The sequence below is a fragment of the Eulemur rufifrons genome, chromosome 8 (genome assembly GCF_041146395.1).
Source record: "Eulemur rufifrons isolate Redbay chromosome 8, OSU_ERuf_1, whole genome shotgun sequence".
In the NCBI taxonomy this organism is placed as follows: Eukaryota; Metazoa; Chordata; class Mammalia; order Primates; family Lemuridae; genus Eulemur; species Eulemur rufifrons.
In genome coordinates this window covers 23,196,717-23,221,057 of record NC_090990.1, presented here as the reverse complement: position 1 = coordinate 23,221,057, position 24,341 = coordinate 23,196,717, and the positions used below count along the sequence as shown (strand labels likewise).

Below are 24,341 nucleotides of genomic sequence, written 5' to 3'. Positions count from 1 at the left end.
GCTAGGGCACTTTATGTGGACACAGGGTCCCAGGTGTTTGACAACTGCCAGGCTGGTTCATCGCGGGGATGCTGTGTTGAAACAGGACATTGCAGGATTCCTCACGAATCTCGTCCCTTCTAAGGACATTGGTCCTACCTGTGTCACTCTGAGCACTGACTCCTGGAAGCAAGGCAGCAGAGCGTGGCATGTGGACCCCCAGCTCCAAGAGAGGTATAAAGTCACCTTTTGTCTCTGTTTTCTCATCTTCCTGTCTTTCAGAGATCGAGCAGGGCAGTTGCGGTGACCCTGGCATACCTGCCTATGGCCGGAGGGAAGGCTCCCGGTTTCGCCACGGTGACACGCTCAAGTTTGACTGCCAGCCTGCCTTTGAGCTGGTGGGGCAGAAGGCAATCACGTGCCAAAAGAATAACCAGTGGTCGGCTAAGAAGCCAGGCTGCGTGTGTAAGTGAGCAGGGACGAGGCCGCGTCAGGGTCCTCACCGAAAGGCAGGGGCCCGTTTCCTAGCTAGTCCAGGGGCCCCATCCCCGGGAACCTTGCGGACTGTGACAACCGCTTCCCTCTGGTTGGTTTCTTCTGTTTCTTGGGATGTGGCTAGTTGGGTCCTCATTTCCAGCAATAATGTAGACCGTGGCACTGAGAATAATTGCTATTGACATTTGGGGATCTTCTTCAATGCCGTCTTACCCTCCCTGGTGATCCGTATAAGGAAGATAGATTCCACTGGGGCTTGGCCCAGCAGGCTCAGACCCAGACACTTCCTGCTACCCTCACTGCAGCCACTGACACCGTACCATCAATCAGGGTGGAAGGGACAGCACGTTTGTGAGACTCCGTACCAGCCTCTGGGTACGCTGGGAAGCCATGCCCTGCCAGATATACAGTTTCCTAAAATCGCTTCCTCTTGTATTGGATTTAGGGAGGGGTGGGGGATCAAGCTCTCTTTGGATTTTTGATCTTTTGGGGAAGGGGTTGGAGGTGAGTGGTCTGTTCTGGGGAGATAACAAGGAAGCCCTTCTTCTTTCCTCTTGGATGGTCTGACCATACTCTGCGACGCAAATGATACCTTAAGTCTTCAGTCATGGTGGGATTGACAAGGGTGAGGGGCTGTGTGTAGTCAAGGGAGGCCAGGCATGGTCTCTGCTGGAAAATCAAAGGTTCCAGCTTCTCTGGGACATCACCTCTTCTCCTCCTAACCCTTGCCACCTCACCTCTTCCATCTCTTTCCATTGGCTTCTCTCGAGGAAAGGCAGACAGCCTGACCCTCTGGTCCTTCACCCCCCTCAGTGGGCTACTCGGGGCCTCTGAGTTCTGCATGCTAGAGAATGAAGGCCCCTGGGGGCTGGGGGAGGACTCGCCTGGTAGACCATCAGGGTCTCTGTGATGACTGAGAGTTCATGAGTTGGTTCATACCACACTGATTATGTCTTTCAAATGATAGGAAAAAAAAACCTCTTTGTCTAACAAAGCATTTTTGATGACTTTTGAGTTTATTTATATAAAAATTCTTCAGAGGTTTAAAGATCAAATTGCTCTTAGATACACATTGAACAATTCACCCTTATTGAAAAAAGAATTAAATTGCATGACATCTGCCCATCTCTACTCCCCAGTGTGGTTAGAATATAGAGCCCAACAGCATTAGCCTCTTAGCACAGTGGGACCCTGGGCCAGGAGGAGCAGCTCAAGGCAAGCCGGCACAGAGGCTCTGACCACTGCAGAGGCCAAGGCCAGGCGGAAGTGCACAGGGCAGGGCCCTGCAGAGGCCGGCTGGAGGCAGGGCCTGAGAAGATAAAGGCACAGGCTGTGGGAACCCCAGGTACCATGGGGGCTTAATCTCTGAAACCCATCTAGATAAAACAAGGCAGGGAGAAATGGAAGAGGATGGAGCTTTTGGGGCAGACAGCTAGTAGGACTGAAGTGGGAAGCAGAGCCAGCCAGCTCCTTGGGACCAGGATAAGGTTCCCTGCCACATAAGCTGAGTAGTGCAGGTGACAAAATGCTACCTGAGGGGCTATCATTTGAGTCCTCCAAAAATTGATTGAACCTTTTGGCTCTTAGGAGTGGTTTTAGACCATCTTTCTAGAACCTTCTCTGAGGGCAGGAGATCTTGAAGTGCTGCTCAGCAGGCCCCACGTCCCACGAACAGGGCTGGCAGCCTCCAGCAAGCTGGGCACTGCTTGCAAACAGCTGAGAAGAAAAGAGGACAGAGCTGTCCCTACAAGCATGGATCAGTGCTCCCTGAGGTTCAAAACAAGGATGAGGGGCCTGAGGCTTACCCATGAGAACTGCGAAACAGGCACTCTGGGGGGCCAACGTGGCATTCCTTCTTCTAGACGATTCTGGGATACAGGAAGATGACATCTCCAGGCACTTCCATCACTCAAGTTTGTCTGGACATTTGAGTGTGACAGAGCACAGCTTGAGTCTCAGGGATGCTGGCTTCAGTGGAGGAGGCTACAGGGAGCCAACTGGCCGTGCTTTTGCACCACATAGCAAGGTCAAATTTGCATTTCATGAGGGCAAGGGACTGCCACCTGTCCACTCTCTACTGAGCACCCAGCCCCTAAGCTGGTGGTTTTATAGGTCCTGAGCTTTGCCCTCTAGGAGCCCACAGTCTATTGGGAGTGAAAGGATGGAGATGAGAAAGCCCTGGCGCAAACGCACTGACATTACTTTGGATTCAAAATCTGGAGACCTGATTCTTAGTCCCAGCTTAGCTTATGACTGAGGCTAAGGCATCTCCTCTGCCTCTCTGGATTTTTTTTAAGAGATAAAGTCTCACTCTGTCACCCAGGTGGGTGCAGTGGTATCATCATAGTTCCATGTAACCTCAAACTCTTGGGTTCAAGTGATCCTCCTGCCTCAGCCTCCCGAGTAGCTGAGACTACAAGCCCACGCCACTATGCCCGGCTAATTCTTATTTTGTTTTTGTAGAGCCAGGGTCTTTCTATGTTGCCCATGCTTGTCTCAAACTCCTGATCTGGATTTTCATTTGCTGATCTATCCAGTAGGGTAGCACTCCATTCTGGCTCCAAAAATTCTAAGCCTCCTTGATTATATTTATTGAAAGAGGTCACTATGGCATGAGCAGTCCTCCCATTTCCACAGTGAATGCTTGGAAACTACTTCTGAAGTGGATCATTACAGAGCAGGTCATATTTGATTAAGGGACAATGTTAAATTTTGTCATTCTACTCCTGACTCTAGATCAAATATATCATGGTGTGTGACCAATGGAAAAGGGACAACATCTATAAATGTCTACAAAAATATAAAATATTAAGGTTTACCTCTCTGTTTTTACAGTGTTCATAAATATACATACAAAAGCTCCTCTAGCAAAAGTCATCATAAGTGTCCTAAATTTCCCAACACATTAGTCACAATAAATATTAATGCAATACTTAGCAAACAAACTGCTCTTTCGTTATTAGAAGTTAAAAGAGGATTGGGGAAATTATTTTGATGTCTCAAATTTCTTTGAACAATTGAAGAAATGCAAAGCTGTACATTGTTCTCCTCTCGAAGCATTTTCTTCAAAACAATTCCTTACTTAAGGAATTACCCTGCCAAGACTACACAAATACTCTTCCTCCTTCATGTTCCAAAGCATTCTCTGTAGCAAGCAGAGACTTTGGAATCATTTCATTGGCTTATGAGTGCCCTCGCAGCAGTAGATGCTCAATAGATAGTATTTTTTATTTAGGTTTTTAAGAAGATGATATATCCCACAGTGAGAAGCATTTTGAAAGAAAAGATGGAGCCAGCTTCTTTCCTCTTCCTCTCTGGTCCTTCTTGGTTAATTCGCCTCTCCAGGGACCAGTGCTCAGAATCCATGGGAAGTAGTTCCACTTGCCATCCATTTGGCAGTCGTTACTGAGTGTCTTCCCTGTGCCAAGCACCATGCATTGGATTCAGAGCTGTTCGGTCTCTGCCTAGGAAATGTGCTCCCCGCTGGCTGTCCTGGCGAAAGGAAGCTTTGGCCAGGTTGCACATACTCCTCACCTTCCAGAAGCTCTTCCCGTTCTTTACCTGCCTCCTTGCAAAAGCGTGGTGAGCCTTTCCCTTACAACCATGTCTGGTTATCCCTCCACGACAAGAGATACAATGGGAAGGAAGATACAAGTAACTCTGATGGTGGTTTGCACAATACTTGATGCTTGGTTGACAGGCTAGCAGAATACTTCACACTTCATAAGGAAGCCAGAAAACCAATTATCAGTCCATTAGCAGCCACTTTCAAAAGAAGTTTCAAAACAGCCCTCACCAGAGATATGTGCCAAGGCTGCAGGAATGCATGCCTTCCTTTACCATCTTGCAAACCACCATTGAAGGTGTGAATCCTAATTGCTCAGTTCTTAATATGTGTGGCATATGCGTGGAATGTGAAGGCAGGGCCTACTGGGATGTATACAGTCAAAATTACAAATCAGCAGTCTAATCTCCAGAGGTCATGGGAGGAAGTATTGGAGCCTTGGGTGCATAAAGAAAATGCCCCAGAGGATACACGGCTTGAGCTGCGCTTTAAAGTGCTGGGAGGTGAAGGAGGATGTTCTAGACAGGGATGCTACGGGAAATGGCCCTATCCTAGTATCTTCCTGTCCTTGCCCTCTGCATTCCTCCCCACCTCTCCCACCTTCTGCTCTGGGCGCACGTGCACACACACTTCTAAAGGACAAAGCAGTGACTTGGGTCACAGGGTCCTCAGGAAGCTGGTCTCTCCCATGGGCTGTCACTCTAGGGTATGGCTTCTCAACTTCAGCACTATTGCTATTTTGGTCCAGGCAGTTCTTTTTGTGTGGGGCAGTCTTGTGCATCGTAGGATATTTAACAGCATCCCTGTCCTCTACCCGCCGAATGCCAGTAGCACCCACCCCACACAACAGTTGTGACAACCAAAAATGTCTCTAAACATTGACAAATATTCTCTAGGGGCAAAACCATCCCATATTAATAAGAACTACTGGACTAGGATAACTTGGTCTTGTTGAATTCCAAATAGGAAGGATCCTGTGGATTTGCATTTTAAGTGAGGCCACTGTCAAAGTCTGTAGCATCATGGCAGCGAGAAAGCAAGGAGTAGAAGATGCTGGTGTTCAATAAATGTTTTATGTCATTGGGAAGACATGACTCATCCCTACAATTCTATGATGAATTTATTCTCTCAATTTATAGGTGAAAACAAAGTTCAAAGAAATAAGGTAGCTCACACAAAGGCTTTAGAACCGTTCAGTGATGGGCTAGAATTTGAACTATTAATTGACAGAGCAGCAATTTGAACCCAGGTTCCTACTCCAAGTCCTGCATTCTCTCCGTTGTTCCAGATTTCCAGAATCCCAGGGGTCCTTTGAAGAAGTAATGACAAATAAGCCTAGGACAAAAATACCAGCCCAGAGTACAGAAGCAAACTGTTGGCTGAGTTAGTCCCATAAAGTAACAGAAGTTGGCAGGAGTTAGACAAGTTCATGAAGGATAGATCTAGGACCCTTATTGAAACTGATATTGTACATCATCAGTATGTGATATATTGGAATTGAAACCTTTTCCTAGTCTTTAGTTTTTCTCATTCCTTCTACCCATCCATATATCTATCCATCTTGACTAATTGAGCACCTACTGTGTACAAAGTCAGCTGAATAAGAGTGTATGGCTGTTCCTGGTCAAATTCTAAACTGCAGAGCCTCTGGGGACAATCCTGCTTAGGTTGAAGGGGCGAACTCTCAGCACCATGCCCTATATAAGGTGCTAGGACTCTATTTTATCAAGTATCTGGAGCTCTTAGCTCAAGCTGATACTCAACACAGGCTTCTGGTTGAGAATTTTAAATGTTTAAATTAATGTAATGGTTTAAACAAATTAAAAAAGTTTAACTAAATAAAATACTCTTATTCTCCCTCCCTTAACCAAAACTGGTTTCAAATTTGGCCACTCCTTTTTGATTCTTACTCATCTACACACATATTTCATGTGGTTTTAATCAAAGTGAACCTAACATTTTGCATTCCGTGCTTTAAAATCTATGTTATGGTGTGTATCTTACCACGTTGCTACATATCTTTCATAGTTATCCTTCTTAAGATCTATGGGATAGTCTGTCTAGTGAATGGACCATGACTTATTCAACCAATTATGTTCAATTAAGTTTTATATAAGGCTGTAATGAACATCCTCATGCATGTGGCTTTTTGTTCTTCTCTTTAATTATTTCCTTAGGATAAATTTCCAGGAGTGATGTTATCGGGCTGGAGCATGAACATTTTTATAACTCTTGATGTATACTGTTACATGGCTCCCCCAAAATGTTGTACCAGTTCATAAAGCCAGTAGCAAAAGCTGTAAGATTAAGATTCATACAATGCGTTGTCTTCCCATCCAGAACTGTGGCATGTCTCTCTTTTGTGTTTGTCTACTTTCACTTTTCTAAAGATAACAACTTTGTGGTTTTCTTCATCTAAGTCACATATCTTACTTATAACCTTTATCAGCTTCACTAAACCTGAAGTATTTGTGTGGCCTTTTAAAAATTGCTAATTTAACAAGTATAAGTCGAATATATCCTTACAGCACACCCTTGCCTGCTACCGTAAAGTGCCAAATGTTTTATGATAAGTGCTGCGAATCCAGAGATGAATTGGGCACAGTCCTTGACCTCAAGGAGCTCTCTCCATGTGGTCCCTTGTGGTGTACAATTTAGTTTTCCAGTGAGAAAGCACTGGTGACACAGATGCATTTAGGTTCATTCTTTTATTGGACACATATTTCTTGAGCCCCTGCAACATGGCAGGCATCATAGTGGATGCTGGACAGAAAAGCAGCAGCCGCTGTTCTCATAGGGCATAGACTTGATGTCATCTCTGTTAGAATAGTTGGGAGGGCAGAGTTGGGGCCCTGCTGGAAAAGGAGACATCCAAGTTGGCAGTGGTGGGTTCTGGGAAAAGCCACTGGTCTTGGGCCAATGCAAAAGGGAGATGTTCCATGGATACATTGAGGCATGTATGTGTGTGTGCGCACACACGCATGCATGTCACACACACACTGCCGGTCTGGGTACTTGGGTTTGCGGTAGTTTCTAAAGGGGTTGGCTGCTGCCAAATGGATGTGAGTGAAGAAGGGAGGGAGGGCCCATGGGAGTAGAGTCCAGACAAAGACTGCCGGGGTGCCACAGGCCAGAGGCGTGTCCCTGCTGGGGCAAGAGATAGCAGAGGGGCGTCAGGAGGGCTGCCAGGATTTCCATCATAGAACACCGGATGGGGACTTCAGTCCTGGCCTTTCTCCAACCAGCCTGGGTCCAGCCCTGCCTAGCAGGGACGTGGAGCAGTTGCTATTTGCAATCCCTGTATCGGGACTATCTGTACTGACATGTGGATACTAGACTGTTGGTATTTTCATTTGAAGGCACTCTTTCCATATTGTGGCTAGAAACTCTATATGGTATTTGATATACATATTTTCCCAATCTCATTTTCCTTTTTTTTTTTTCTTGCTTTGCTATTTTTCCTTGTGTAGTTGTTTTAAACATTTTTATATAGACAGACCTCTCAATATTTGTGGTTTCTCTTCAAAGCTGACAAAGTTATCATTCTGCCACAGACCTGAGAAACAGTTTGTTCTATTTTTGGTTATTTGTCAGTAATTTGATTTTTTAAAAATATAATTTGTTAATCCATCTGGAGTTTATTTAGATGAATGTATAACATTGTCCAAACTATTATGCGGTTTTCCAACACAATTTATTAAGTAATTCATTTCCCTCTTGATTTGAGGGAAATGAATTGTTTTATCACATACTGAATCCTCAAATGTAGTTAAGTCTGTTTCTTGAGTCAGCCACTTTGTTCTGCCACTCTATTTCTATCTTAGCACCGGTACTGAATAATTTTAATTGTTGTTTTATAATATGTTCTAATATCTGGCAGAGCTAGAAACAACTCCTTCCTCTTAATTATTTTCTCTTTCGGGATGTTCATTGTTATTCTCATCTGTTTGTTGTTCAAGATTAATTTTAGAATCATTTTGTCGGGTGAAAAAAAAATCCCATTGGGATTTTGTATGTGAGCTCTTGTTAAACTATAAATTAACTTGAAGAAAACGGGCATTTTTATAAGGCACAGCCTTCATATCCAGTTACATGGCATATCTCTCTTTTTCTTTGTTTACTTTCATTTTTCTAAATACAACAGCTCTGTGGTTTTTTTCAGATAGGTCACATACATTGTTTGTTACCTTTATTCTTAAATAGGCAGATACTTCTTCCACTTCCCTCCCACCTTGACCTCAGCACCCGCGCACAGGTAAAGCATGCCCCTGCTTCCCCCCTCCCCATGGCTGAACCCTGGTATTCCCTGTGAACATACAATCCCAGATTTCCCAGGACAAGTGCAATTTCAAACATCATTTCCTTTGGCTCAGAAAATATGATCACAATAGCGAGAGCCCTTGGAAATTGCCTTCTTCAAATGAGCCAGAGGTGGGATCAGCAAAGGTTGGAAAGCATCAGCCTGAGTGTGGGGGACAATATTCCTGGGAACTGTTTGTGTCAGGGTGCGGACCGTGATAAGGTCTGTGTGAGCGTCCTCTGCTTGTTGTGGCATTCTCCTCGTTTCTCTGGGCTTCCTTCGGGGTCCCATTGACCCACAGGTGGCCCTGAGAAATAAGCAGGGAACTTGGTAGTTCCAGGGCCCTCTCCCTCTGTTGCTCAGTCCTCAAGAACCAGGACACGGAAATCCAGTGGTCTCACTGTGCTAGGGACTTGCAGAGGTGAGGTGGCCTGCTCTGCAGAAGGGCTCCCAGTGACCCAAAGGGATGGCTGCCTTGAGTGGCAAGTCCGTGGTGGTGGCAGGAGGTGGGGAGGGTCTGTATCTGCTCCTGCACTGGAGAGTGGGCACCAAAGTCATGGCTGTGAAGCTCTGTGGGGCTGCAGGGGCAGCCTGGGAAGGGTAAGCCAGAGTGGAAGGAGTCTGGGGCTGGGAAAACTGGACTGGATGAAGGGATGGCTCCCCAAGGAGGCTGCCAGCTTTTCCTCCCAGAATGTCCAAGGATGTAGAGTCAACACTTTCCCTACCAGACCAGTATGGGGAATTTTATCACTTGTTACCTTTCTGTTTAAATGGGTAGATACTTTATAGGCGAAGGAGATGTCTTGGTGGCCCTGCCCAGTCTAACATGGACTCAAACCCAGCTAATCCTTAGAATCACTTAAAGGCCTTTTAAAATACTGAGTTCCTGGCCTCATCCCCAGAAATTCCAACTCAGTAGGTCCAGGATGGGGCCTAGGAATCGTAGTTCTGAACCCCTCCTAAGTGATGTAGATGGTAGGCTGTATTTCTGAGCTACTAGTATGGAATACCTACTTTATGCTAGTTGCTTGGCGGGGGGGGTATCATTTCTGTGACATTTGGTTTCTTGCCAAGATGGCAGCTTCGTGATGCATGTGGTGATATGTTGTAGTCATATGTCATTGCCACAAGGCTAGCCAGGTTGTCATGATGATCATGGTCTCCTGGGGTCCATGGAAAGTTGACCTCCATGTTGACATCCTAGCAAGGAATGGGATGCATGGTCCAATACTCTGACATTACTATTTGATGTTTTTCATTTAATTTAAATGCAGCAAAATGTGGAGGTGAGGGGCTACCACGTACTGGGCATTGTACTTCACACTGGGCAAGTAATGGGGATGATTCTAACACGGTTCTTACCCTCCAAGAGCTCATCATTTAATGAATGAGATAAGCACATACTTCTATCATAAAGTAGTCTCTGAATTACTGCAATAATAGATGTGGTCACAAAGTGCTACCAGAATGTAGAAGAAGAAAAATTTATTCCAATTGGCAGATTCTCAAAAGTCTTCTTGGAAGATTGTAGCATAGGGAAAATTTCAATCCAGTCCAACCTAGGAATCTGTCCAAGACCCAACTGTGAACACAGCTTAATCCAAGGCCAAGTCCAAAGGCTATATTCTTGCAACTAAGAGACCTGGTCCAAGGCATATTAGGACCCAGCTACCTGGGTGGAATGGGGGCTGGGGAAACTGAGCAAGCTTTCGAAATCTAATCTTGGGCTGTGACCTCTACTTCTGGGGGAATAGGGTATCTCTGTCATTCTCCCTGCAGCTCTTACCTTTGGGATCAAGCCAGCAGGTTCCGTCATCTCTGTGAAATGTTCAGAGCTACATGTGTGCCTTCACTGTGCTCTGCTGTGCCTGACTCAGAGCTATGGAGGCGACACAGAGTTTCGCTAGCCAGGCTCTGTTTTCACAGCGGCTGGCTTGGAAGCTGGTGCTTGAAGTCCTACCAGTGCGTCTCCCCCATTCTTTGAGCCTCCTGGCAAATTTGTGTCTCACTTGGACACAAGTGCATCACTATCGGCCCTCAGTGTCGTGGGTGTCCTGAGACTGTGGTTCTCGGGGAAGGCACCGCTTACTTTTCTAGGGCTTGGCTTTCTAAGAGAGCCTTGGGTTGCCCCTCTTGCACTTTATTGGCTCTTCCTCCAGTCCTTACATACAAAGTCAATCTTCTGGGGTCTCAGGGGAGGCGGGGTTCAGGAGCAGGGCTGCTGGCCCTGTGCTACCTGAGTAACTCTCATCTTGCTCTGGGACTCAGATAGCCTCCCCCATGGTCTTGAAGGCAGCTCTCCCAGGCTAGCTGTAAACTCCCTGGATTACTGTGATTTCTGTGGAGGGAAATCCAAACATACTTCCTTATGTCACTAAGGATTCTTTTCCTGTCTTTAGCAGCTGGTGGTCTGAGACATGATTGGACCATGGCTGGTGCTAGATGCCCTGCATGAAGATGCTCTAATTAAACAAACTTAGAAAGCATGGCGTAGCTCTCTGACAGCTCCCTGAGGGCCTCAAAGACCCAGTGGCCTGGGCCTGCAGTCCTGGGAACACTGCCTGAGTTGTTGGAGAGGTAGTCCACACTCTCTCTTGAATTCCTCTGGGCTATGGGGAAGGCTTGGGCTCTTGGATTACACCATGCAAGGATACTTTTCCCCTAAGCTGACACCTGTGTCTGGCTAGCCAGGTTAGCAAGAGCGGCTGAAGCTAACCCCCGCTGGGCACAGAGGCTGGCTGGGACCCCGCCATGTGGCAGGGATTGGACCCTATGAGTATTGCTCAGGGATCCTGGGGGCTGGGCACAGGCAGCTGTGGGACCTCACAGGAGTGAGAAGCACTTTTGAGTAGCCTCTGCTGCTTGGGACATGGAAAGACTGGGTCACCAGGGCTTCCATCTGTTACCCTACACGTCACAGTTCATCAGAATCCCACAGCAAGGCTTGAGACTGACAGAATGTCCAACACTCCAGGGCAGAGCTGTTCAGCACCAGGGACCCCCGTCGCAGCTGACAGAGTGTCTCTCTTTCCTGAGTTGATCTTCCCACAGAAGGTGGCACGCCAAGTCACAGTTGGCAACCAAACAGTCAACCATTTCTGCAAAGGAGGAGTTTTGTCAGAGTCTTCTAGACTTGGAGTTACCTGTTCATCTCTTGAGGAGAAGAGGGACTGAGAAGCAGGGAGCAAGCCATTTGGTCTGGGGTCTCGGCTGTGGCTATGCTAAGGGAGGAGGATGGGAGACACTTGTCCTGCTGCCCTAGCAGGCTGGTTGAGACTAGGACATACCCCGAGCAGAAGCGTGAGTGGACACAGCCGTCAGCAGCAGAGCAGGGACGAGACTCTCGTTTCACATTCAGCCACGACTGAATGTGTCCCTCCTGTGCACCTGCCATGGTGCCGCACTCCACGTGTCCACACGCTTCAGCCACTGAGTCCTCACAACAAAGCTGTAATTTGGAAGTTATTCATGCAATTTTTATATGTATGGAAAAAGACTCGGTGAGGTAAAGTAGCTGTTCCCTCCATCCCCCGCCAAAGTGTACAACTCAAAGTGAAAAATATACGCATACCCACATTTTTTAGAAAGAGTCACATTTGTTCCAGCTGTAGCATGGTGGCTTGGTTTGGCTACATATATTTTCCAAAGAATTTATGGTCTGTTTTCAAGGTGAAAGCTGAGCCCTAGGAGTGCGGACTCAGCTGCTTCTCAGGAGCACAGAGCAGATGCCACCTTGGTGCCCTTCCATGAGGTATCAGAATCTGCCCTGTGCACCGGGGCCGTGAGATCCCCAGCTAGCAGCTAAGGGGGTTCAGAGCCTGGACTTGGCAAAGGCCTCTGAGCATCTCGATGAAGAGGGTCTAAGGGCGAGGGTAAGCACCAGGAATGGTTTGGCTGGGTTGTTCCAGAAGTGTGGCAAGAATCGATCATGGCCGCAGGGTGATTCCAGGCAGTGGGTCATTCCCCAAGGTCCTACTGATAAGCGGTCAGGTCACTTATACCAAGAACCTCGCCAACCTCTGTGGGGTACAGGGAACAGGACCTGGCCATAGAGGGCAAGAACGTAGCCTCGTCAGACCCCCACCATTGAGCTTCAGTTTAGGATTCCAGTTCCAGAGACTGCTCGGTTATGAACGAGAGACTTGAAGCAGACGTGACTTTCACAGGATAAAGGATACTTTTGTGGGAGGAAATAAAAAGACCATTAGCAGGTGACCATATATCCCTATTTTCTTGGAACAATCCCAGTATACACCTTTTGTTCTAGGTAATTATTTATAGTGCCACCTTTCATTCTCAAAAGTGTCCCAGTTTGGGAAATACATTATGTGGTCTCCCTAACAATGGCCCAACAAACTTTGTGTTAAGAAAGGGATTGGGCCTCAGCTAAAGGGGTTTCTTGAGCCAAAGGTCTGCAAGGCTCTGTATGATTAACCCCTTCCCACCGCTCTCCACTCAGCCCAGGTCACTCTTCCTTCAACACTCCTTCCTACCTCAGTGCCTTTGCACTATGGTTCACCATGCTGGAATGTTCTAACAAGGCTCCTTCTCTTCATTCCTTAACTGTCACCTTCCCACAGAGGCTATCTCTAGCCACCTTATTAAAAAGAACAATCCTTCACTATTAATTTTCTTCATACTCCTTTTCATAAGTGTATTAGTCAACTTTAGCTGTGGCATCAACAACCCCCAAATCCCAATGGCTTGCAACAATAAATATTTATCTCTCTCTCACATTCCAGGAGGGCTACAAGTCAGGTGCCGCTCTGCAGGGTTCTGCTGGGCTCCTCGTGGCTCTCAATCTGAGACCCAGGCTGAACCACCAGCCTGTGCCTGGGCACGGTCTCATGCCAGAAGGCAAAAGCTCCAGGGGACAGAGCCAAGCCACCCAAGCATATTTAAAGCCTCTGCTTGGAAATGCCTATGTCATGTCCACTCACAATTCCATGGGCCAAAGCTAATCACAAGGCCAAGCCCAAAGTCAACAGGGGTAGGCAAGAGGGCTCCACCTAAAGGGGTGTATAGATAGCAAGGGCAGGGAGGGAACAGATGACTGTGAGCAGTTAATAGAACCAACCACAATAAATGATGCTTACTTTATTTGTTGATTGTCTAGCACCCTCATTGGACTATAGACTCCCTGAGGACAGAGCTGTCTGTATAGTCTTGTTCATTGCTGCATCCCCAGTGCCAATCATATAGCAAATTCCTAGCAAGTATGGGTTTCCTACTTTTGTTGTAGTTATTATTAGTAGTATTAGTATTGGTGCCATTATACAGACAAGGCCAATATGGTAGGGGTGGGAGAGGATTTGATTTGGAAGATGCTTGGCCACCCGGGGCCGACTAGCAGCAGAATTTTCTTCTATGGCCCTCGAGCTGGTGGAGTTGTAACCAGGGGTGGCTGAGGCACTGGGCGGGGTGTGCCTGATATACGGGCTCTATGACTACAGCTAGGAAGGATAAGTAGGGGAGTGGGAGGGACACACATCACTCAACAGAAATGATGCTTTAACAGAGTTTTGCAGGTGGACAGGAAGAGAGAACATTCTAGAAAAAGCACCAACATGGGGTTAGCCTTGCACATTTGTGGAGCTGCAAGTAGTCTGATCTGACTGGAATATAGGGTGCAGTGGTGGGGGTGGGGAAATAAAGATAGAAGAGAAGGGCCTTAGGTCACTGAAAGTCTTTTGTGCCCCTTTGAGGAATCTAGACTTTATCCTTTATGCAGCAGAGAGGATATAACAGCATAAGAATTTGTGATTTTCAAAATTGACCCTGGAGCCAATATGGAGGATGGAAGCAAAAGGAGAGAGATTCAAGTAGGAGACCAGGTAGACCATGGCAGTGGGAAGAAGCCCTCCACTTAATAGGGATGTGAGGATGTGACAAGTACAAGAGATGCTGAGGAGATAGAATCAACAGACGTTCCTTACTGATTGGATATGAGAGTGAGCAAGAAGAAGCTGATATATTTTGCTTAGGCAACTGGGTGTTGTCATTCATGGAGATAAGGAATGAAGGAGGCTTAGGAAAATAGATAAAGAGTTCAATTTTGGGCATGCTTCAGGGTGCCAGGGGGATCTCCAGTACAGACGTACGTCAGACAGCTTTGCATCAAGGCAGGAGTGCGGCGGGCGTGTGCGGAGGTCTGGGCTACCAGGGATTACTTGGGAGGCAGTGGCACAGAGGGAGTGGCGAGAGGGCCTTGGGCAAGCCCATACCTGGGTGATGGCAGGGCTGAATCATTTGTTGATGCCAGGGGATATTCAAGGTCCTAGAGAAGTGGGGACAAAGACCAAGAGTTTGGTTTTGGACATATTTAGTTGAAGCTGCTGTGTGATAAATGCAAACTCTCTCTCATGATCTAAGAGACCTTTGCTATCCTTTTCAGTGCATCTCGTGTCCCTTGCTCCGTCCATCACCATGCTTCTGCCACGCTGGCCTCCCTTCCGTCCCTCACATACACCAAGCCAAGTCCCGCCCCCGGGCCTTTGCACTTGCAATTCTTTCTGCCTGGAGTGATCGTCCCTTAGGATGGCTAGCTCCTTATCACGAGGCCCCAGTCCTGAGGCCACCTCCTCAGACAGGCCATCTCTGACCCCCTTATTGAAAGTAGCCCACCCCGACTCCATTCACTCTTTTTCCTTCACCTTGTCTTATTTTCCTTGTCCCCTATTAGAATGTAAACTTCACAGGGACTGTGGACTTCCTTGCCCATCTTGGGGGCTGCTCATCCCATACCTAGAGCAGTGACTGGCACACAGCAGGTGCACCATTAGTACTTAAGCACACAGCAGGTGCTCCTTCAGTACTCCAGCTAGGTGGAGAAATTTCAAAGACTGCTGCATCCACAGATCTGGAGCTGGGAAGGGAGTTCTGTCCTGGAGGTCTCCATTTAGGAGTCTTGCGTGGGGTGAAGTGCCCCAAAGAGAGCAGGCAGGTGAGAGGATGACCCTGAACTAGACCTGTTCATATCCCAAAATGTAAAAGGTAGACGAGGAAAGCTTTCACGTGACTGCCGAAGGACAGTCAGCTAGAGGTGGGAAACCTGGAGGAGTGTCACGGAAGACAGAATCAAAGTGTTTCAGGAATGAGAGGGGGCTGGCTCTGTTGAACCCCCTGCTAATTTGTCTCAGGACACCAGCGCCCCAATCCTGCCTGCCCAAGAGGTGGGGATTGGACAGAAAAAGAAAGGCAAAACCTTGAGCACAACTCATGGTTTTTGGACTGGGTTACATCTGTGTGCTCAGGAACTACACAGCTGGTATTGTCTGTTTATTCTTGAAGCCCCTTTTGGAATATGTGTGAGTTTCTAGAAGGTATCCTCAGTATTCTCCGTAGAGAGGAAGTTAACTTGATCTTGTTTCTGTTAAGGATGAGCCATACCCGGTGACTAGCTTCACCCCTGACACAGGTGACCTTGAGAACCTCATCCAGCCTCCTTGGGACCGATGAAGTTAAATAACTCTCACCAAGCTCCGGTGCCAAAGATGACATTAAGATACCTGAGAAGAAATTCAACATACCCTAAGCTCCTGAGCAGAAAGAGGAGAAAGAAATTTAAGGGTGGGCCTGTAAAGGCTCTGCTTCCAGCTCAGCTATAACATTAATCAGCAAAGCTGCCTCAGTTTACTGACCCAGAGACATGCAATAAAGCAAGCACAGTCTGATTGGGCCACTTCTGCTTGAGTGAGCATTGCTGGAGAAAATCGCCCAACCGGTGAAATTGGCGCTGCTGTAAGTGCATGGCCACCAATCTCAATCAGGCCTGCAACAGCGCCTGGCAATCCATCTGTGTTTCTCAGGTCAGCCTCTCTCCGCCTCTCCATGGAAACCGTCCCAAGCATTCTCCACTGTCCTTGAAATCCCGAACAGCCCCCTCCTCTCCCCTTGCTCTGGAGAATGACCTTGCCCCCCACCTCACAGGCAATGTCCCCAACTTCCTGACACTAAAGACACCAACCTGCAGACCCCTACCCATCCTCACACTTCCTCTGTCCTTCCTGCCTTTTATAACAGAGAGATGGTGAATCCTCTCTCTCATTAAACACCAATCCCCCTATAGATTACACATTGAGAAAAAAAAATTCATCATACCCTCGTTTAGGCTTTCGGTCAGGAACCTTCAAACACCTTTAACATCACAGTGAGAAGTGCATTTTGATATTGCAACACAGTACGCCCTTGCAGGTAATCGAAACCTACATTTCGCAAATGTATGTTTACTACCTTTAGTTAGCTCAGATACTTTCCATTCTCTTCCTTTTTTGTTTTGTTTTGTTTTGTTTTGTTTTGTTTTATAACATGCAACTCGTCGTGACCCACCATGTCAGTTTCACGACCAGTCACTAATGGGTTGCAGCCCATTGCTTCATATCTTTTGCTATAGATTCTCCTCCGCCTCTTGCCTCTCGAGAACCTCATGGCTCATGTAATTCATCCTTCTTCTTCTTTTCAGTCTTTTCAGCCACTCCCTTTCTGCCAGTTGTTTGCCATCAATATTGAAATTTTCTCAGGTCTCTTTCATCTTTAAAAAAAAAAAAAAAAGCGCCTTTCTTCACACTTCACGTCCAAACTTCTTTGGCAGATGTCTGTCTACCCTGCAGTGTCCATTCCCCACCTCCCAGTCAGTCACCTGTCACCCCTACTCCATTCCAATGTCTGTGTCCACCACACCTCCGAATCTGCTCTCACTGAGCCGTCCGGAGGCTTCTTGTTGCTGCAGCCTGATGGATCGATTTCAGCCCAGTTGACACATGACGCTCACGGTTTTCCAAAACAGGTGGCAGCTCCTCCTTTGGGAAACCCTCTTTTCCTTGTCTGTATGACACCGCTCTCCTGTTTTCCCTCCTACCTCTCAACTGCACGGTCTGTCTGCCCAGCCAGCTTCTCTCCTTTCTCTTGAAAATTTCCTACCTTTTTTTTCTTTGCCAAGTTCATGGCTCTGTTGTTTTACATTTTTGTTTTCTAATAATATTGTGCCTTTTTCCACATCTTTATTGACCAACTTTATTCTTTTGTTAGTTGGCTCTTCATTTCCTTGGCCACTGTTTCTATTTTGCATGTTTATCTTCTTATCAAATTGCAGTTCTTTATATAGTGTGCATAGTAAATATGTAACTGTAATAATTTGCAAATATTTTCTCTCCATTTGTTCCCCACTATTTAACTTTTGTTTATGGTGATTTTTGAAATCCAAAAGTTTTCCGTTTCTGTAGTTTAAAATATTGTTTCCTTTATGATTTCTAATTTTGGTATAATGCTAAAGAAGTCCTTCCCCACCTCTGAGATTTTAAAAATATTCCTTATATTTTCTTCTAGTACTTCTCTAGTACATGGAGTGAGTGGATCTAATTTTTTCAGCAACTGGTTAGCCATTCGTCCTAGCGTCATCTATTGATCAATCAAATCTCCCCCTGCTAATTTGAAAAGCCCCCTTTATCATGTAAAATTCTTATATTCCTATGTCCCTTTCTGGAGTTTCTTTTTCAGTTCCATTGATCTCTCGTTTGGAACCAATACAATACAGCTTGTATTATTGCAGCTCTATAATATGTTTTAATATTTAATGTCTGAGTTGACAAGCCTTCCCTCCACTGGGAGGAAGTCGGTGTCATGGTTGAGAGAGCCTGGGCTCTGGACCAGCCTGACTGGTTCATTATCCCAGCCCCATCGCTTACAGGCTGTGTGACCGGAGCACCTGGACTCAGCTTCTGCCTCTGTAAAATGGATTAATAATAGTGCCCACCTCAGAGGGCTGCTGTGAGGGCTAATGAGTTAAGATACGGGATGCTCTTAGAATGCCAGCTAGCAGCTCGTACGCTATTATCCCATGTCTACTTCAGGGACAGCTTGGCTATTTTCAGCTATTTATTTCCAACAGATGGATCTTAATGGTTTTAAGTTCCGGGGGGAAAAAAGTGGTGTGGCTCTTACCTGGAATTGTGTTAACTTTGCACCATGATTTGAAGATAACTGTCATCTTAGCAATATGAACTCTTTTCATCCAGGAACATAGTTGGTCTCTCCATTTTTAAATTTTCTATCAGTAAAGTTTTGTTGTTTTTATTATGTAGATCATGTTTGTTTATTGTTTTAGGGCTGAATTTGATTTGCTAACACATTGTATATAGGATTGTTTTTCACACTGTAGGCATTTCAATGTATGGGTGTATGTGTGTGTTCTATATACTATCATTATGGGAGTATATTTATCAAGGTTTATTTAAATAGCACAGCTATTAGCAATTTATTTAAGATTGTAAAGCACTGACCATGCAACCGTCTACCCTCTAAGTATTTTCCAGTTTCCTGGAGTTTTTCCACTCTCACTAATTTTGGTAATTCGAATTTGCCCAGGAAATTCTCCATTTTGTCACAATTTCAAATTTATTAGCTTGTTGTACATAGTATTCTTTTATAATTGAATTATCACCTTAATTTTATTATAGCCTCCTATCTCTGTGGACATGTATCTTCTTTAGTTTTATTTCTTGAGTATACCAATCAGAAATTTCTCTTTTATTGGTCCCTGCAAAAGCCAGTTACTTTTTCTGCTTTTATCATTTCTGATTTTATTCTCCCTTCTCTTCTTCGTCATGTTCAATTATTCTCTTTGTAACATTGTAAGCGTAAACACTCATTTCACTCATTGTCTTTCTTTATTATTTAATAATGAATAAGGCTATGAATTTTCTCCTTACTACACCTGTGGCCTAGTAGCGTCATCATTATAATTAGTCCATACTGACAGCTTTTGTTTCCTCTTTGAACTCAGGAACTTACTTAAGAAAAGGTTTTATGAAATTTTAAGTGATCATGGATTTTTCTTTCTTCTTTTATTATTGATTTCAAATTTCTTTGTACTGTGAACAGGAAAGGTGGCCTGACATGTTTTGCTTTGTAGCAGAATTTACAGGGATTTTCTTATAGCCTAATGTAAGGTCCGTTTTTGTACCACTCCGTGGGCACCTGTAAAGAAGGCTGCGTTCCTTGTTTAAAGACTGCAGAGCTTCATATAACACACACTCACGTGTAGTGTTTTTCAAGTCCTCTTTATCTTTACTTACTTTTAGGTTAGTATATTGTATTTTGTCCCTTTTAGTGCTTCAGGGCGTAAAGTATCATAACTGTTGTACCTTCATTTCAGAATGTGCCCATCATCCATGTAATATCATCTTTTTAAATGTCATCTTTGGATTTTGTTTTAGGTCTCTGTCAGGATTACCGAAGACTGTCTTTGTCAGTCTTCAAGAAACTGAATTACCATTTTGAAAGTAGTGAAGCCAGCAGCGACAACACCAAAAGACAAAAGCAAAGTAGAGGAGAGTTTTTTAAACCCTTTTTATTTTCTACTCAAGATCATATTAAATAATAATCCAATGTTATGCAATATTATCTCTTAACCTAGATAACTGATAGAGATCCAATTGCAACTCTTTTTTTTTTTTTTTTTTTCTGGTCCTTCATTTGGGACATTGAGAAATTGGCTCCTCCTATGTTAGAAACATTAGGATGTAAAATGGTAAAGTGCATGCATAATTCTCCAAAACCAGAGAGATTTGCAGGACAACGCACACTTCCTTTTCCTGCCTTTGTTGCAACAGGTTCGAGTGCTCTCTTGAGATGGAAAGATGGAAGACAGAGCTTTGTAGGGCCACATTCTTGTTCCAACAGTGTGAATTTATCAGCCCCATCTCTTTCCAGGTACAAAAAAGAAATGTTTCTTGGTGGCTTTCCAGAAGGCTCTTGGCCTAAAAAAAGGAGCATCCAAGAGTCAGGTGTAATATTATAATATCCAAGAGTCTGATATTAATATTAAAACTCCTTTTTCTTTTTTATTCATATTTGTCTCCACCAGTAATTCTCATACCCTGGCTGCATTCTGGGATCCCTGAGATCATGTAGGGAGCTTTTAAACAGGAATCCTTGGGACCCGGGCACTGGTAAATTTTAACCTCGTCTAATGTCAAGCCTGAGCTATCTTGGCTCATTCCTTTTATTTATATATATATATATATTTTATTTCAGCTTATTATGGGGGTATAAAAGTTCAGGTTATATATATTGCCCATGCCCCTCCCATCCCCCCGAGTCTGAGCTTCAAGCATGTCCATTCCCCAGACAGTGCACATCGCACTCATCATGTAGGTATGCACCCATCCCCTGCCCCCACCCCCATCCCCCCGCCTGCCCCCAAGTCAGAACTTCAAGTGTGTCCATTCCCCAGACAGTGCTCATCTCACTCATTATGTAGGTATACACCCATCCCCTCCCCCCACCCTCCCCATCTGTCCGACACTCAATTGGTGTTATTCTCAAATGTGCACTTAGGTGATGATCAGGGAAACCAATTTGCTGGTGAGTACATGTGGTGCTTATTTTTCCATTCTTGGGATACTTCACTTAATAAAATGGGTTCCAACTCTCTCCAGGAGAACAAAAGAGATGCCATATCACCGTTATTTGTTATAGCTGAGTAATACTCCATGGTATATTCCTTGACTTTGGACTGTGTCTTGTCCCAGAGTGAGGGCTACATTTTACTAGAAAGTTAACATGTATACATTTATTGTCATAAATGACATTTTGGTTTCTTTTTCCTAGCATCTTAACTTGCAGTCTCCCCCTCCCTTTATACTTCCTTGTTATTTTCTTTGAATTTCTTTTTTTCCCTAAATTGACTGCTTTGCTTTTTTCCCTTTGGTAATTTTGAAGATAAGCTATTTTATATTCTATTACTAATTACACCTAACATCTTTAAAAACATGCTCCAACCTATATTTCTAAAATTAACCACAGAAACTATAAAACAGAATTTCTTGCAAGATGAGAAAATTAGCATATTTCCTTGCTCCAACTTTACTCTTTATATCAGTATAATCTGGAATATTTCACCCTGGGGTTTGGGCACGAATAATATCTTATATCTTTTCTTCCAAGGAATATTTGTTACACTTGCATTCCATTTTATAAATATGTTTATAGCAATTATTTGAATTCATTATTATATTGGTTTATTTGCTTATTGCCAATCTATTTTTTTTTTTACTTTTTATTAACCACAATTTGCCCATACTTCAATCCTTCATTTTGATTCATCTCTTGGTTGGATAGAAAAGCATTTTTGAGTGGTGTTTTATGAATGTTATGTGACTGGCATATTTTTTGAGGCCTTTAATATGTGAGAGCAGCTTTCTGTTGTCTTTGGTGTTTAGCAACATGGCTGGGTCACACCCTTTTCTACTCTAAATTATTTAGGGACACTGTTTCTAATAGAAATGCATCAAGGCTCATGGCAGAGTATTTTACCCTGTTTTCCAGAACTCACACAGATGTCCACCTATTTTTATAGACTTTGGTGCATTTGTTGGTTGAGATTTGAAGTGGGGTGGGTTTATGAGGCCCCCGGGTTCATGTCACCATCTTTTCAGATGGTACCAATCGTTAGATACTCATTGATTCATTCAGCAAATATTGGTCGATCACCAGCAATGTGCTAGGCATTGTGGGAGCCGCTGGGCATGAGCCCAGATTTCTGCTGTCATGGAGTGTCTGTGCACGTGCTGGGGAGAGGGAGGGACTGACCATAAACAACTAGACACGTGAACAAGATGAGTTTAGAGAATAATAAGCACAGCTATCATATATAGCTGCTCGAATTTCAAAATGGTGACCCTGGAGCTTTACAACAAGGTGGCCCTTGAGAAAGACTGGAGACAAAAAAGAATAGAGGGACAGAGTGATGGAGGGGGACCGGGGGCTCGGGCATTATTAACCAGATTCTCCTCTGCAGCAAATCCATCCATTCTTATGCTTACAGCACCCCGATCATCTTCCCTCTGAAACTCCAGCACTTTGCTTTCAGTCTGCCTTGGGCTTGCTCTGCAGGCCGAGAGCTTTGCATTTGGCCTTCTGTCTTTAAGGTATTTGCCTTTGGGTTCTGATCCCCATTATTTGCATTATTCTCCCAGCTGGTCTCCCACAAAGCTGGAGACAACATGGCCAAGTGTGGCGTCCTTGTCCAGCACCCGCCCACTTCAGTGCTGACATAAGGCTTGGGGCGGGCAGGTCTTCAGCAGATTCGAGGACACCCCCGGCAGGCCCAGTGGGCCGTACTGCTCTCACCCTGGGAGACGGTGTTGAGGGGTGGCTGAGAGCTTCGTCCCTGGAGTCAAACTGCATGGGTTTGAATTTGGCACTACCATCTACTGGCCATGGGACCCCGGCAAGTTACTTACCCTCCGTGCGCCTCAGTGTCTTCATCTTTCAATGGGGTTAATAACAGTACCTACTGTGTAGTGTCACAGTGACAGCTAAATTGAGTAATTGATGAAAGCACTTAGAATGGTGCCTACACTCAGTAGACCCTTGATAATGTATAATAATCATTGCTATTAACTGCATCTTGCATTGCCAAAAAGCTTTTTCATGTCCTTCTCTCCCCTGGGCTCTACTTAAAACATACAGGGATTATGGGGAGGAGACTGAATGTGTCTTAGGCCCAGACTCACTTTGCTGAATTTCAAAGAAGGGCTTTTTCAGTTGCAGGTTGGAAAAGAAATACCTCGAGTTAAAAAGGGGAAGATGGGAGTCAGGGAGAACCAGGAAGAAAGTCACCCCAAGGAATCACCAGTCCCTTTGTTCCGTGTGGTTTTTTTCTTTGGCAAACATGATTTTGTTATCTTTCATCTTAGCTTCATTATAATTAGTAAGTCAAATATTATACTCACCTAAACATCAATATTATTAACACCAAACATCAGTTTACGTGTTATAAAGGGACTCACATGTTTATCCATGTTTGTTTTTATCTTCTCTATACTGTTGTATATTGAAAAATGTTGAGAATGAACCTGTCTCATTTTTGCAGTCAGAAAAATTAAATGTTAATTCATTTTGAAAACATCTCACCCAGAAACCTACCACCTTAATACAATTTTTATTCGGGGGCTCATGTCCACTGTTCATCTATATATAAACAAATATTTAATAGCTATAATCAAAAGCACACATATAATTTTATGATCTACTGCTTTACTTAAAAAGATGTTTAACACTCTTTCTACAGGGTCATATTTATCACTTTAATGAGCGCACTCAAACTGCATCACATTAAAGGCTATAATTTACCTCACATTATTAGGCTGACATAGAGTTTGTTCGCATTTTTTTCTCTGTAATAAAATTATGTCACTGTACACATCTTTGTCCAGGCAGCTCTTTTTCTTCTGAATTAATTCCTAGAGATTACTGAGTCAAAGTGTTTGAATAGTTTTGTGGCTCTTGATAAAAACTCATATACTCCCTTCAGAAAGCATTATATCAACTTTACTCTGCAACCAGAAATAGATGCATGTGTGAGTTTCCGTGAAGCCCCAGCAATTTGGGTTTTACAGTTTTTCTTTATTTTTTCCTAGTGTTACCATATTAATTCTGTTTTCTCCCATGTGAATCCTCTAAGCATCATCTCGGTGATGTTCTTATATAATTATAGAAGCTGTAGTTTGATACTGATATTGTTTATATTCGCCCTGTATCATAGTTGTTGCAATTATTTTTTTCATTCTGTTATTTTCCTTTTTAACTTTGGTTTAGTATTTGTTTGTTTTTCCATTCATAATACTTTTCTTGCCTCATCCTTGTTGCAGGGCCTATTAGGAATTGTCATGAAAAGGGTTTAAAATAAGGATTTTCACAGGGGTGGATCCTTAGGGTGAACAAAGTAGGGAAAGGTCACAGGACTGGGCAGGGCATCGCAATGGGGTGCTGTCACCTCCCTCCCTCAATTGCCTCAGAAGCTGTGGTCTTGAAGGACGGGGTTCCTGGCACCTCCTTAGCACAGTGGGATAGCTTGGGGTGGTCAGAGTCCCCTTGGCACAGCTATCATTTCCCCATCAAAATGTTTAAAGGAGAGAAATGGACCTGGACTGTCTCCACCCTGGTTACCCCCTGGGGAATGACCACCACTGTGTCATTGAGCAGTGTCCTTTCCTCCTG

The 24,341-nt window shown here is 44.6% G+C and overlaps 1 protein-coding gene across 1 annotated transcript in view; it reads left to right on the top strand.

Moving 5' to 3' along the window:
• Positions 1-24,341, top strand: part of CSMD2 (CUB and Sushi multiple domains 2) — a 571,373-nt gene that overhangs the window by 340,761 nt on the left and 206,271 nt on the right. The window contains 1 exon segment of the mRNA XM_069477647.1: positions 262-444. Within this exon segment, the coding sequence (XP_069333748.1) occupies positions 262-444 (183 nt within the window).